Here is a 13,722-nt window from a genome sequence, read left to right as displayed (position 1 = left end):
GGGACCGAATGTATGGTTGCTAAATTTGCTGACCACACAAAGGTAGGTAGGAAAGTAAGTTGTGAAGAGGACATAAGGGTATAGATAGGTTAAGTGAGTGGGCAAAAATTTGGCAGAGGGAGTATAATGTGGGAAAATGTGAACTTGTCCCCTTTGGCAGGAGGAATAGAAAAGCAGTATATTATTTAAATTGAGAGAGAGATTGCAGAACTGAGGTAGAGGGATCTGGGTGTCCTAGTACATGAATCACAAAAAGTTAGTATGCAGGTACAGCAAGTGATTAGGAAGGCAAATGGAATGTTGTCATTTATTGCAAGGGGAATGGAATATAAAAGTAGAAATGCTTTGCTACAGTTGTATAGGGCATTGGTTAGACCACATCTAGAATACCGTGTGCAGTTTTGGTCAACTTATTTAAGAAAGGACATAATTGCTTTGGAGGCACTTCAGAGAAGGTTCACTCAATGATTCCTGGGATGAGGGGGTTATCTTAGGAGGAAAGGTTGGACAAGTTGGGCCTGTATACACTGGAGTTTAGAATGAGAGTGATCTTATTGAAACAAAAGATCCTGAGGGGACTAGAAGGGGTAGATGCTGAAAGGATGTTTCCCCTTGTGGGAGAGACTAGTACTCGGGGCCTTAAGACAGATGAGGAGAATTTTTCTCAGAGGGTCGTGAGTCTGTGGAACTCCCTTCCCCAGAGAGCGGTGGAGGCAGGGTCATCAAATATTTTTAAGGCTGAGTTGGATAGATTTCTGATTAACAAGGAGTCAAAGGTTATAGTAGGTAGATGGGAAAATAGAGTTGAGGTCAATCAGATCTGCCATGATTTTAATCAAATGGCAGAGTAGGCTCGAGGGGTCGAATGGCCTACTCCTGCTCTTAATTCGTAAGAATGGTCGAGGCAAAGGTAGTGGCATTGAAAATCAAGAGGAGTTGGCTGGGCTCTCGAGATAGTCATTACCAGCACTGAAGTGGCAGTTAACATTCACCCCACGTCAGCCCAAGTCTAGATGTTACCCAGGTCCTGTGCAGACTGAGGAGTTACTTTACTTATGATCCAAAGGGGGCAAAGTCCAGAACCTGAAGGAGGTCAGGTGGGTCCAGGGATGGAAAACTGGCAGAAATATGGTGAAAGGAATCATCAGGAGCATGACTAGAAAATAGGAAGTAACAGTATCAGAAGCAGAAAGCAGCAAAGTCAGCAGAGGTATGGAAGAAGCAAGGTCAAGCCAGAGGGCATGGTCACTATTGAAATCAAGTCTGTAATTTATGTATATTGCATTTCTCCCTCTGCCAATCAATTTTGAAACACTCAACTTACTAGAGCAATAAACAAAGTTTATTCAGCATCACACTGAATAATCTTTCATAATCTATTATTAGCAAAATGGTTAATTTGGCTGTTCAGCCTTACCCATACTTCTCCCAGTAATTTAGGATTACTAGACCCCTAGATAAATATGTCCCCTATGTGTTTCAGAAGCACTCCCTCAGGAGTCTAATTTCCCTTTAAGTAAGTTTACAATGTGAGGCTGAGTTAAAATCTGCTGCATACTGCTCCAGCTTTGTCAAATCAGCAGCTAAATTACATATGTAACTGCATTCTTGTGTAGCAGTGCTCACATTTTAAGGCACCACCACTGTCTGGCCAATATAACCTGGTCAGCACAAGCATGACATATTTTTTCTCCTTTATGCCCCTCCTAGAATGTTGCATTGCAAACAGTCCATCTGACCCATCACATTTAAACCAGTATTTTCCTCCACATGAGCCACCAATTCTAATCCCTCTGCCAGTTCCTCCTAACCACTTAAAAGGCAATTGCTTTAACAATTAAAGATTTGAATTCTATTTTAAGAGCTTGCAGTAGAGAATCACACATTTCAATCTTGTGTATCGATATTTAGCTAACTTTTCCCAGAATTCTTTACCTTAAATTTGTTTCCCCCTCATCATCTAGTGGAAACAATCATAACCCCCCACTAGCCTTCAAGACAGTGACACACCAGCTACACGTCAGGAGAGGCAAGTGTAATTGCCCTCAATATCAAGGAATCATTCAAACGAGTACAGCATTAAGGAGCCCTAGCAAAACTGGAGCGAAGGAGTCATACCTGACAGGTAAGTTTTAGTGGTTGTTAGGGGCCAATCATAGCCACAGAACATCACAGGAGGGTTTCTTTAAGGAAGCATCCTCAGCTGCTTCAGTGACCTGCCCTCATGCATGATGAGCAGCCCTACTGCTGCCCTTATGACAGTGTTCAGATCCATTCAATAAGAGAATTCATGCCAGTCTACAGGACAACATACAAGCTGGGAGGCAATGTTGAACTTTTACAAAACCATTGTTTGGCCAATTTGAAGTATGGTGTACAAATTCATGCACCACAGCTATTGAATGAAAACTAAATTGTCATGGCCAACATTATCCCCCAACCAAAACTAAAAAAACAAATACAACTCATTTGTGGGATCGTGCTGTGTGCAAACTGACTACAAGGTTTACCTACAGTAAACATCGTTCATCTGACGAAGGAGGAAGCCTCCGAAAGCTTGTGAATTTAAAATAAAATTGCTGGACTATAACTTGGTGTTGTAAAATTGTTTACAATTGTCAACCCCAGTCCATCACCGGCATCTCCACATCATACCTACAGTACGACAGTGACTACACAAAAGTGCTTGGGACGTCTAAGGGATATGAAAGGTGCCAAAAAAAATGCAAGTTATTTCTTCACACCATTAAAAAAAATATTACTATATGGATTGGAGAGGGTGCAGGAAATATCCCAGATGTAAAAGGCCATGAGCTATGAGGAAAGATGAGAGGCTTAAACTGTAGTTAAGTCATGAGGTATATAAAGTATTAAATAAAGGTGAACCCAAAATATTACTTCAAGACAAGGTGAGGTTAGGAGAGGACAAATTTAAAATTAGCAAATATGAAAGAACTTGAAAAGAATGCCCTTACTCAAAGTAATAAACATTTGGAAAAATCCATTAGGTAAAGCAGTGGAACAAGTATAGCTTTCCCATTCTTGACCTCATTGCAAGTGGAGTTTGAATGAGCAATTAATCTGCTAGTTAAAATATAATTTAGTCTCAACAATGCTGCATGTTCATTAGAAGTGGCGTGAGCATAACTTGCAGCTCATCACTTAGCAGCCCAGATTTTCTACAACTGATCAAAAATGGAAACTAATTTGAACAAAGAATTCTTTAAAAGCTAATTAAATTCCTAAACATTTACTGAGGAAGTTCTCCATTTGGTGACTCGACCCAAAGATACCATAAAGGTTACCAGAAACAATTTTGCACACAACCACTCAAAAGGTTATATTGAACTTTATTTTTCTCTACACATATAAAATGTATTCAGTCACAAAGGCAAAAATAAAAAGTCAGGAGTTTGAAGAAGCAGGACAGAATATGAAGCATTTTTACAAGTCAGATGAGGGAAATCAGATCTTCTCCATCTTGGAAATTAGTTCATCACAGATTTTTGACAGTTCCACATTTTCTTTCGTCTGTAGAAGGGATAAAACAGTCAGGCTTAGTGCATTGTCAAAGACCAGATACCATGACTAGCACTTTCACATCCTAGCTTAACTGTGGACTCATGCATTCTTGGGATGTGGTTGTCACTCATGGCTGGTATTTATTGCCCACCCTATCCCCATAGCCGAGCAATTTCTTTCCTTCCAAGTACTTATCCAGTTCCCTTTTGAAAGCCATGATTGAATCTTCCTCCGTCACCCCCTCAGGCAGTGCATTCCAGATCCTAACCACTGGCTGTGCAAAAAAAGATTACTCATGGCACCTTTGGCTAAAGAACCAATCACATAGAAACATAGAAAACAGGAGCAAGAGTAGGCCATTCGGCCCTTCAAAATGATCATGGCTGATCGTCTAACTCAGTACCCTGTTCCTGCTTTTTCCCCATATCCCTTGATGCCTTTAGCATTAATATAATCTAGCTCCTTCTTGAATACATCTAATGACTTGGCCTCCACTGCCTTCTGTGGTAGAGAATTCCACAGGTTCACCACCCTGAGTGAAGAAATGTCTCATCTCGGTTCTAAATGGCATACCCCATATCCTGAGACTGTGACCTGTGGTTCTGGACTCCCCAGCCATCGGGAACATCCTCCCTGCATCTAGTCTGTCTAGTCCTGTTACAATTTTATATGTTTCGATGAGATCACCTCTCATTCTTCTAAACTCTAGTGAATATAGGCCTAGTCGACCCAATCTCTCCTCATAAGTCAGTCCTGCCATCCCAGGAATCTCAAATCTATGTCCTCTGGTTCTTGACCCTTCCACCTACAGGAACAGTTTCTCTCTATCTACTCTGTTTCAACCCTTCATTATTTTGAATACCTCCATCAAATCTCCTCTCAACCTTCTCCATTCCAAAGAGAATAACCCCAGCTTCTCCAGTCTATCCACATAACTGAAGTCCTTTACCCCTGGAATCATTCTAGTAAATCTCTTTTGCACCCTAAGGCCTTCACATCCTTCCCAAAGTGCAGTGCCCAGAACTGGACAATAATTCAATTGTGGTCAAACCAGTGTTTTATAAAGATTCATCGTGACTTCCTTGCTTTTGTACTCTATGCCCCCTCTATTTACAAAGCCCAGGATCCCGAATGCTTTTTTAAAAAAAACGTCAACCTGCCCTGCCACCTGCAATGATTTGTGCACCTATACCCCCAGATCTCTGTTCCTGCACCCTTTTTAGAATTGTGTCCTCTAGTTTATATTGCCTCTCATTCTTCCTAACAAAATGCATCACTTCGCATTTTTGAGTTAAATTTCATCTGCCATGCGTCCGCTCATTCCACCAGCCTGTCTCTATCCTCTTGAAATCTATCACCATCCACTACCCTTCCAAGTTTTGTGTCATCTGCAAACTTGGGTGTACAGGGCACAATTTCCAAGTCCAAGTCATTAATATACATCAAGAAAAGCAGTGATCCTAGTACCAGCCCCTGGGGAAACACCACTGTACACCTCCCGCCAATCCAAAAAAAAAAACTGTTCACCACTACTCTCTGCTCCTGTTACTTAGCCAATTTTGCATTCATGTTGCTACTGCCCCCTTTATTCCACAGGCTTTAATCTTCATGACAAGCCTATTATGCAGCACTATCAATCACCTTTTGAAAGTCCATATACACATCAACTGCATTGCCCTCATCAACCTTCTGTTACCTCATCAAAATACTATCAGGTTAGTTAAACACAATTTGCCTTTTAACAAATCCATGCTGGCTTTCCCTAATCAATCCACATTTGTCCAAGTAACTGCTAATTCTGTCCCAGATAATCACTTCTAAAAGTTTTCCCAGCAAGGTTAAACTGACTGGCCTGTAATTGCTGGGTTCAGTATCACCACTAGTTCAGTAACATTACCACTAGACTACTGTACACCTATGAACTAGTGACATCATTTGGACCCTTTCAAATTCACTTCAACCTTTACATTTGAACACGAGCAATTAGAGAAAATCAGCTTGTAGCATTTACTGAACTAAGCGTGGAAGTGGATTATTAGTAGTTACTTAATGAGAAAACTTTAGCCTGTCAATCCAATTCCTTTGCAAAATCAAAGTTCCTGAACTAGATGTAAGTTTGCCAATGCAGTCATCAAAACAGTCACTTATTTACAAATGGCAATAAGCAAAAGAAAAAACACTTTAATGTTCTGCCAATATAGTGATAATCACCTCAATTTATTCCCATCAGTACCATCAACAGACAATCACCAGCACTTTGCCCCATCAAGTGCCCACAAGTTCTGCATTTCATCAAAACTTACCCATAGCTGGCTTTCCCAATGTTACCCCTACTTTTATTTTTTGCAGATATTAAAAATGCCTGCCATTTAACAAAAAACAAAATGGCAGCTCTAACTCCAGCTATAATTTCCTGGTTGGGAATGTTAAAATGACATTTGGAGCCCTTGAAATTGTACACTGTCTGCTCCTGGATGTTTTGGAAGGTTTCCACAATGAGCTGTGGATAACTTGTGAACTTTGCTGTTTGTTTTTGCTCTGTTAAAGGTTTAATTTGGTAAGTGGCCAACATTATTTTATATTGATTTATATTATGGGGCCAAAGACAAGACCAATGATCCCTCTTAAAGTCCTGGCCATTGCATTGCAGCAAAAGAACTTACAAATTCAATCCATATAAGTGTGTGAAAGGAAGTTTAAGATGTTATATATAAAATAACTAGCAGTAATTTTAAATGTAAACAGTCCAGTGACTATTTGATGTGTACCACTTTTAAAAAAAAAGTTACTAAGTAATCACAATGATGTAAAGTTTAGAACACTTCTACAGAAACTGGATTGACCGGCCAGATACTATATCTTCTTGCCAGAGTTCAAGTGGGGTAGTGGTAGAAAACAGGCTTATGGTGCTGTAGCTTAAAATCCTCTCCAGACAACCCAAGTCTAGAAGCACAAAATCTTTAATTGTATTGCCAAGTGTTTCTCCTTGTTCAAAATTATGACAGGCTACTGCAACAAGTTGCCATACACCTTCAAATAGATGTGAATAATTTACCAAGTTGTTTTGTTGCAGTGAAGTGGTAGGACTTGGAAGAGGGATCATTGGTCCTTTATTTTATAGAGCCATAGTATATTTCAATGTTGCTGCAGTAACAAGTTCTTGTACATGGGTGGCAGCATTTAGCTCTACACCTGAAATTATTGGTATAAAGCCAGACACTGGATAACTGCAGAAACTTAGTTAGTTGTCATTCCACAGCACCACCTACTGTCAGAGGATTCAAAGATAATCTTCAAATATGATTCAAGAAAAAAAATAGAAATTTGAATCCTCAATAGAATTGACATTTGGCTTTAAAATCCATGTGCAAGCATCCATATCACAGAACCAGGTTTAAACAAAAAGTCACATTCATCCCCTACTTGATAATAGATCTCACTACAAGAGCCTTTCACTGGAAGACCAGCAGTTAAGTAAAGACCTATGGAAGGGTAAGCATGCGTTCTGATTTTTAGGAGGTAGCGATGAAACTAATGTTTTGATCAGATTAGAGTACTGTGCCCAGTTTAGTTAACTCAAAAAACATTCAAGCCCTGGAAGTTATGAGGATATAGATTAGAGAAGCAAGGGCTCTTTAACCTTGAAAGGTGACTTTTGAAAGTACAAGATAATAAACTGTATAGAAAAAAAATTAAAACCTGGAGTATTAGAGGCAAGCCAATGGCATATAGAACTAGGGGCATAGGCTAACAGACCAAGAGCACACTTAGGTCAGATGTCAGAAGAAAATTCTTGATAAATGGCTTTTAGGAAGAGCAGTGGATTTAAATGCCAATTGGATGATATGACAGGGGAATTAGGTAAGGGAAGTAGAAACTTCGTATTTGAAAAATATGCATTAAATGGCCTCATTTAATGGGGGGGGGGGGGGGGGTGAAAGAGAATATCTAGGTTGTGTGTAAAATGAATCTTGAATATCTAAAGAGATACACCTACAAAAGGCTGTACAAGTAAAGAGATCTGTAGCAAATTTATAATCTCACCTTTTCTTCCAGACTCCTTTCCAAGGAATTGGTTTTCATTTGCTCCTTGCGCAGATGAGCCTGGAGAGCAGCAACTTCTGCCTTGTATTTGTTACGTACTTGTGCTATCTCTTCATTAGCTCTTTTCAGGAACAGGAAAAAATAGTTAAACAGGAGACTTTTGAAAGTACAAGATAGTAAACTGTATAGACTAAAAAAGTAAAACCAATTTATCATCTCATAGGCTTTACAATACCCACATTACAAGCATTTGTTACTAGGAATACAAACAGGAGTAGGCCATTCAGTCCCTCGAGCCTGTTCTGTCATTCAATTAGATCATGGCTGATCTGTAACTCAACTCCATTTACCCGCCTTTGCTCTACATCCCATGATACTTACCCAATAAAATTCTGTCTATCTCGGTCTTGAAAATTTAAACTGACCTAGCAGCCACAATCTTTTGGGGAGTGTTCCAGATTGTTGCGGCTGTGAAAAAGTGCTTCCTGATTTCATCCCTAAATGGCCTAGTTCTAATTTTATTATGCCCTCCTAGTCTGGATTCCCCCACAAGAAAGAGCTTCCTCGGTTTTTAACCTATTAAATCCCTTTATTATTTAAAGACCTCAATCTTCAAACCCCCCAAACTCGAGGGAATAAAAGCCATGATCATATAACCTGTCCTCTTTGGGAGAAAGGGTATGAATTTTGCTGTTATGAGTAAATTGAATAATAATTTCCAGCAACTGCACATGTACAGTCAAACACAGAAACTGGGACATTGCTGTTCAAGATGTAATGCTCCTCCAAAAGCTTCCTGAAAACAGCATCTTGATGGCTGACTCACCATTCAAATGAATTGAACAGCATGAAGTTCCTGTACGGGAAGACAGATACGGAGTAAACTCACCAGAAAAAAAAGTTAGGGCTTGTCCATTCTACTGTAAGTACCCCTTTAATGGTGTGGCAAGTCTTAATTACTGCCAAACAACTTCTCTTGGCACTGAAAATTAACTTTTACAAGTGTGGAATCTCATTCCTTCAGCTTTTAATTACTGTTGGACATTTAAAAAGAATTACATTTTTAAAACTCTCACCTGTCTCTTAATTCAATCTTTCTTCCCCTTTCTATTTCACTTGCTGTACCTGATTTGACATTGAATTCACTATTCTAAACTTACATTTCCTGGTTTAATGATTCTTCAATCTGAATGATTAAGATACACAATTGCTTGCCCTGTTCACACAGGCCAGATGCCCCATGTCGTTTGGCTGTCCTGTTGACAGTAACTTGCCTTGCAAAAGCTCAAAGTCTATGAGCAAGTGCAAGTCCAGTGAACAGCTGGTGCCGCCACTCACAGCAGAATCCGGCCCATTATCTTTCCCAATTCAAACGGTATTTTGAACACCCCGTGTCGGTCTCCACTATTGAATTTGGTAGGTTATTCCAAACACATCACACCAAAAAAAAACATGAAGATCTTTGCTTTTGACTAACTTAATTTGATGTCCTCTGTCCCACACTATCGCTGACGTAATATTTTGGGTTTATTTCCCTTATCTACATTTTATATGCACACTTTGATAAGATCTTCCAGCAGCCCTTTTTGCAGCTTTAGATTAGATAAGCAAGCTCGAGATTTTCTTCATAATTCCTCCCTTTTACAATTGCATCCTACTGTTGAAATCTAGTTTTTGCACCACTTCAAAACAAAGCATTTTGAATGAAAATCTGTGTTGAATAAGCTCGTATGAGTTACTGAATTTACAGCAGTAATCAAGAGACCTTGTGTCAAACCTTAAATTAGGATGTCAATGGAACTGACATTTGCTACAGTATCTTCCAAGATGTGTTTTATTTTAATTTAAAAAAAGCACATTTAGTACACTTGTTTTTTGGTTTGCCAGGTGTTGCGGAGGAAAATAGGATTCCACACCATGCTGGGTTGTAGATGGCATAGAAGAGTCACTAGCATAAAAGTATAACATCTTGAACTTGGAGGCACCTGGTATCTCAAACCATGAATTTTGAGTTCTAGAAAATCTTCGTGCCTCCCATCAACCATCACAGAATTTTTATAGCCTATAACCTTTAATGAAGAACAGTTTGAATATGTATCCCTATCAGTTTTTTGAGACATTTATTTTGGATAGGTGTAGTGCAGATTTGCAGTTTAAGAGCAAGCTTGCAATTATAAAAGTCTCCTGAAATGGCACCCAGTTTCCCCAATTTTCTCTTCCATTTGCATTTAATGGCCATCAACAACTGATGGAAAAAAATCAGATTTTGGCTCAATGTGCAGTTGACAAACTGAAATTTGAATGATAAAGCTATACAAAACCACTTAAGGATACTCACTGGTTCAATTTTTCTTCAGCATGAACTTTCAGAGCTTGGTATCGCTGCTCTTCCTTCTTAATCCTTGCAATATAATCCTGAGCACATTTCTTTAGCGATTCTTCATTCTAAGCCCATTAGTAAAAAAAATTTGGAAATTTTGATATCGATAGCAATTGGTCAACTGACTTGAATATCAGTGATTCTATGTTGCAGTTCCTATACATTGGACATGGGAGTAGGCACGAAAGGGCAAATATTAAACTTTGCTGACTAGAAACATAGGAACAACACAGGTCACAGGCCAGGGAGGGAGTGGGCATGTAATGTAAAAAAATGTAAAGTGGTACATTTTGGGAAAGATCAGAAAAAGGAAAATAACTCACAGTAACAGTCAGTGAAGATCCACAGGTACAGATCTTTAAAAAGCAGGACTGCAGGTGAAAAACAAAACAAAAAAGGCAACGGGATTCTGGGTTTTACATATGTGGTACTGAATACAGAAACAAGGTTGTCATGATTAATGTACACAACACTAGCTGAGAGTACAGTGACAGTTTTAAATACCCCATTAAAAAGGAAAAGATGTTGGGAGCCTTGGAAAAATGTGCAATGCAAGTTTACAGGGATGCCACCGGGATTGAGGATATAGTTATAAAACTAGATAGCACTGTTCACTACAGCAGAGAAGGTCAAGGGAGATCCAAGTATTCCTAGTTTTGAAAGGGTAAATACTGAGATTTCCACTAGTCAGTGAATTGGTAACAAGAATAAATTTATTAGGTTAAATGCAAAAGGAGGTTAAACGCAATGGCAAAATTCTTAAAATGTATTACCCAAAGTAGCAATTGTATCTTAAAATCAAATAGATAAAACATCTACAATACTAAAAAGTCATATCACCATGCACTTCCTGTTTACAAAATTTTACTTCCCCTTATGCGTCACTTTAGGAATTTCTAATGGGAAAACTTATGTCCACATTGAGAATGGAAACTGCCTACTTAAACTGGTTACACTTGCACCCTCCCACCTGTGATGTGCTGTAGTGCTTATTTTGTATTTTCCAGCAGCTCAAGACTATACTGTAGAGATTTCTACGCATCAACCAACTTTTTCTACTTCAACTTGCCACAGGAGTTGCTGTTTAGCTATAAATAGCAAATCAAAATATTCAAAAAAAAAGTAGAATATGACTAAAAGGGTGACTGAGTTATGTCTGCATATCCTGGTCCAGTATCCCCCCACCCTCTAACCTCACTTCACCTGAAGACTACAATTAATCTCGACTCCCATGTGCAATGCCACAGAGATCAACTAGCTTGAAGGACAATAGTACATGGCAACAAGCAGGCAAAGGTGATCAAAGTGAAATATCAGGATGCAAGGATATGCAGTAGTAGTTTGGCAAGACCCCTGCAGACTTTTTCTTCATGTTTAAGTTACTGGCCTCCCTTCACCACCTCTGACAGCATAAAGCTCAGCTTTACCTATGCACAAGGGGAACTGCAAGCCCATTCCACTATTCTGCAGTTGCAATGTATTGGTGCTCCAACAAACTGTACAAAATCTGAAGTTTCACATTGGTGCAGGTGCAGCTCCTCAATGTGCAAGCCATTTTTTGTTTTAAATGTTTCTCTGCCCATTTTCTTACTATACATATTTTAGTGGTGAGGCATCCTTGCAAAGCAGAATGGCCTTTGGAGATTATCTTTAAATGAAAACTAAGATCCCCCCTTACTAAAATGACTTGTTACATTAACCAAGTTCAATCTCAAGATTGGAAAAGAAAAGCCAAAACAAAGTCAACCCTGCATCATATGGCAGCAATGAGCTGAAAAACTCACCACATTTCACTTGGCACACGATACAACTGTCAAGGGGTCAATCCACTTTAACACCAACAAACTGAATAGTTTAAAATCTAATTTTTATCAAAGATAGTGCTTCATTCCCAAGAAGCCTTCAATTAGTCACCCAAGATTATTTCAAATTTTTTTTAAACAATTGCAATAAAGATTATGATACAGCTGCAAAAATGCATTGAATTATCTTTTTTGAAGCAGTCTTACCTTTTTGTAACCCTCAAGTGCTTCCTTCTGTTTCTCAAATCGCTTGAATAATTCAGAAAATGATTTTTCAACTGAGTTTAGCTCCTTTAAGGCCTGCAGTTTTTCTTCAGTAACTCCCTCCAGCTGCGTCTTGGCTAAGTCACTCTTTTTGCCTGATTCCTCTGAAAGACCATTACATATTCAGAAATTATTTCAAAATTCAGAAGTTGTCTACAAAAGTGCCATTTCTATGCAATTTAGATCAGCCATTTTTATAAGGCGATACACTAACCACATCCTTCCAAAAATGGCTGCAGTGCCAGAATTTGCATGTTTCATGTTAAATTACAAATGTTATCAAACAATTAAGATTCCTCTTTACAACTGAAACTTGAGATAACTATTCCAAACCACATAATCCATCATTAGGAACTAAAAACAGTAATAAAGTAACTCACCAATCATTTGAAATGTCATTTCAGCATATTCAGCAACAATTTTTCTACAAAAGATTAATATGCAAGTCAAGGCCATTAGTCTTCAATGTTAATGATTTGGCCAAAAGATTACATTTGTTTTCAATATCCAAAATTACAAGAAAACTGTATAAAAAGTATCCTTACTTCATTTCTGCACACTCTGCAAGGCTTTCCTCATGCTTCTGCTTCCATTTCAAAGTTACATTTTCCTGATTAGTAACCTACAAAAGATTTTTTTTTTCAGCAAGTAGATCCAAGTACCAGAACCAATACTTCATAAAGTGGCGGAACACATGCAAAAAAACGTTTCCATCTGCTACACCAGGTGAAACTTGGAAATTATCCCAAAACACCACTTTCAATGTCCAGCCATACAGCAAAGCATTTTAAAAAAAAACTGATATATAGCTCACAGTACACTACAGTTCTCTAATGGTTACAGCAAGGATCATAATGCAAGCCACACCGAGTACTACATTTAATTCTGGTCACAAGAAAAAAAAATTACGAGTACTAGAGAGGGTGTAGTGAAAGGTAGACCACATCTTAAGTGTTAAGGGAATGAGCTATAAGGCAATGTTAGACAACTTCCAACTCCAGTCTAGAATGGCAGCCAGAGGAAGAATTATATCAACATATAAAAGATATTAGAAGAGGCTGACATAAATGCCAGCTTGGCTCAGTTGACCTAAGTGCTGGTTCAGAAGGTTGTGGGTTCAAGCCTCACACGAGGACTAGCTTAGACTGAGCTGAAGTATTCCGGTGCAATACTGAGGGAGTGCTGCATTGTCAGCTACTGTGTTTTGGATGAGATGTTAAGCCACTGGATCAGGTGGCTCGTAAACAAACCACAAAAAAAATAGAAGTTTTGCCATGACCACTATTTACAGGTAAAAGGACTCATGATGAGCCATGATGCAAGGGTTGAGAAGTGATGAAATTGGCTCAAAAAAACGTAGAGAAGCAGATAAAGGGATTTAGGGAGGTAGTGCCAGTGAGGTTGAGACAAGATGGAACGTTGGGGGGGGGGGGGGGGGGGGGAGGGAAATACTTAAAGGAATAAGGCCAAAGGGTCTAGAAGGGGGTTAAAAAGCGGAAAAGAGACTACACAGATAACGAAGGGCAAGGCTATGGAGAGATTTGAAAGTCAAGAATAAATTCAATGGTGACATTATATTTTTTTTAGGTCAGGTGGATGGGGTGATGGGCCAGCAGGATAGGACAGTCCTACCCCAGGGAATCGGGCAGAAAAGTAGAGTTGAGGTCGAAGATCAGCCATGATCTGATTGAATGATGAAGCAGGCTCAAG

General features: G+C 39.0%; 1 protein-coding gene across 2 annotated transcripts in view; it reads right to left on the bottom strand.

The window, feature by feature from the left end:
• Positions 1-3,334: 3,334 nt before the first annotated feature.
• Positions 3,335-13,722, bottom strand: part of LOC137320837 (transforming acidic coiled-coil-containing protein 3-like) — a 44,243-nt gene continuing 33,855 nt past the window's right edge. For both annotated transcript variants that reach the window (XM_067982736.1, XM_067982728.1), the window contains exons 12-17: positions 12,558-12,634; positions 12,393-12,436; positions 11,956-12,116; positions 9,905-10,011; positions 7,567-7,687; positions 3,335-3,531 (exon numbers count right to left, since the gene is read on the bottom strand). In XM_067982736.1, coding sequence (XP_067838837.1) covers positions 3,466-3,531; positions 7,567-7,687; positions 9,905-10,011; positions 11,956-12,116; positions 12,393-12,436; positions 12,558-12,634 — 576 coding nt within the window. In that variant the 3' untranslated portion in view covers positions 3,335-3,465. The remainder of the gene's footprint in view (positions 3,532-7,566; positions 7,688-9,904; positions 10,012-11,955; positions 12,117-12,392; positions 12,437-12,557; positions 12,635-13,722) is intronic.

This window comes from Heptranchias perlo, chromosome 1 (assembly GCF_035084215.1).
Source record: "Heptranchias perlo isolate sHepPer1 chromosome 1, sHepPer1.hap1, whole genome shotgun sequence".
NCBI lineage: Eukaryota > Metazoa > Chordata > Chondrichthyes > Hexanchiformes > Hexanchidae > Heptranchias > Heptranchias perlo.
The sequence above is the reverse complement of the archived record's forward strand: the minus strand, read 5'-3'. Positions and strand labels throughout refer to the sequence as shown.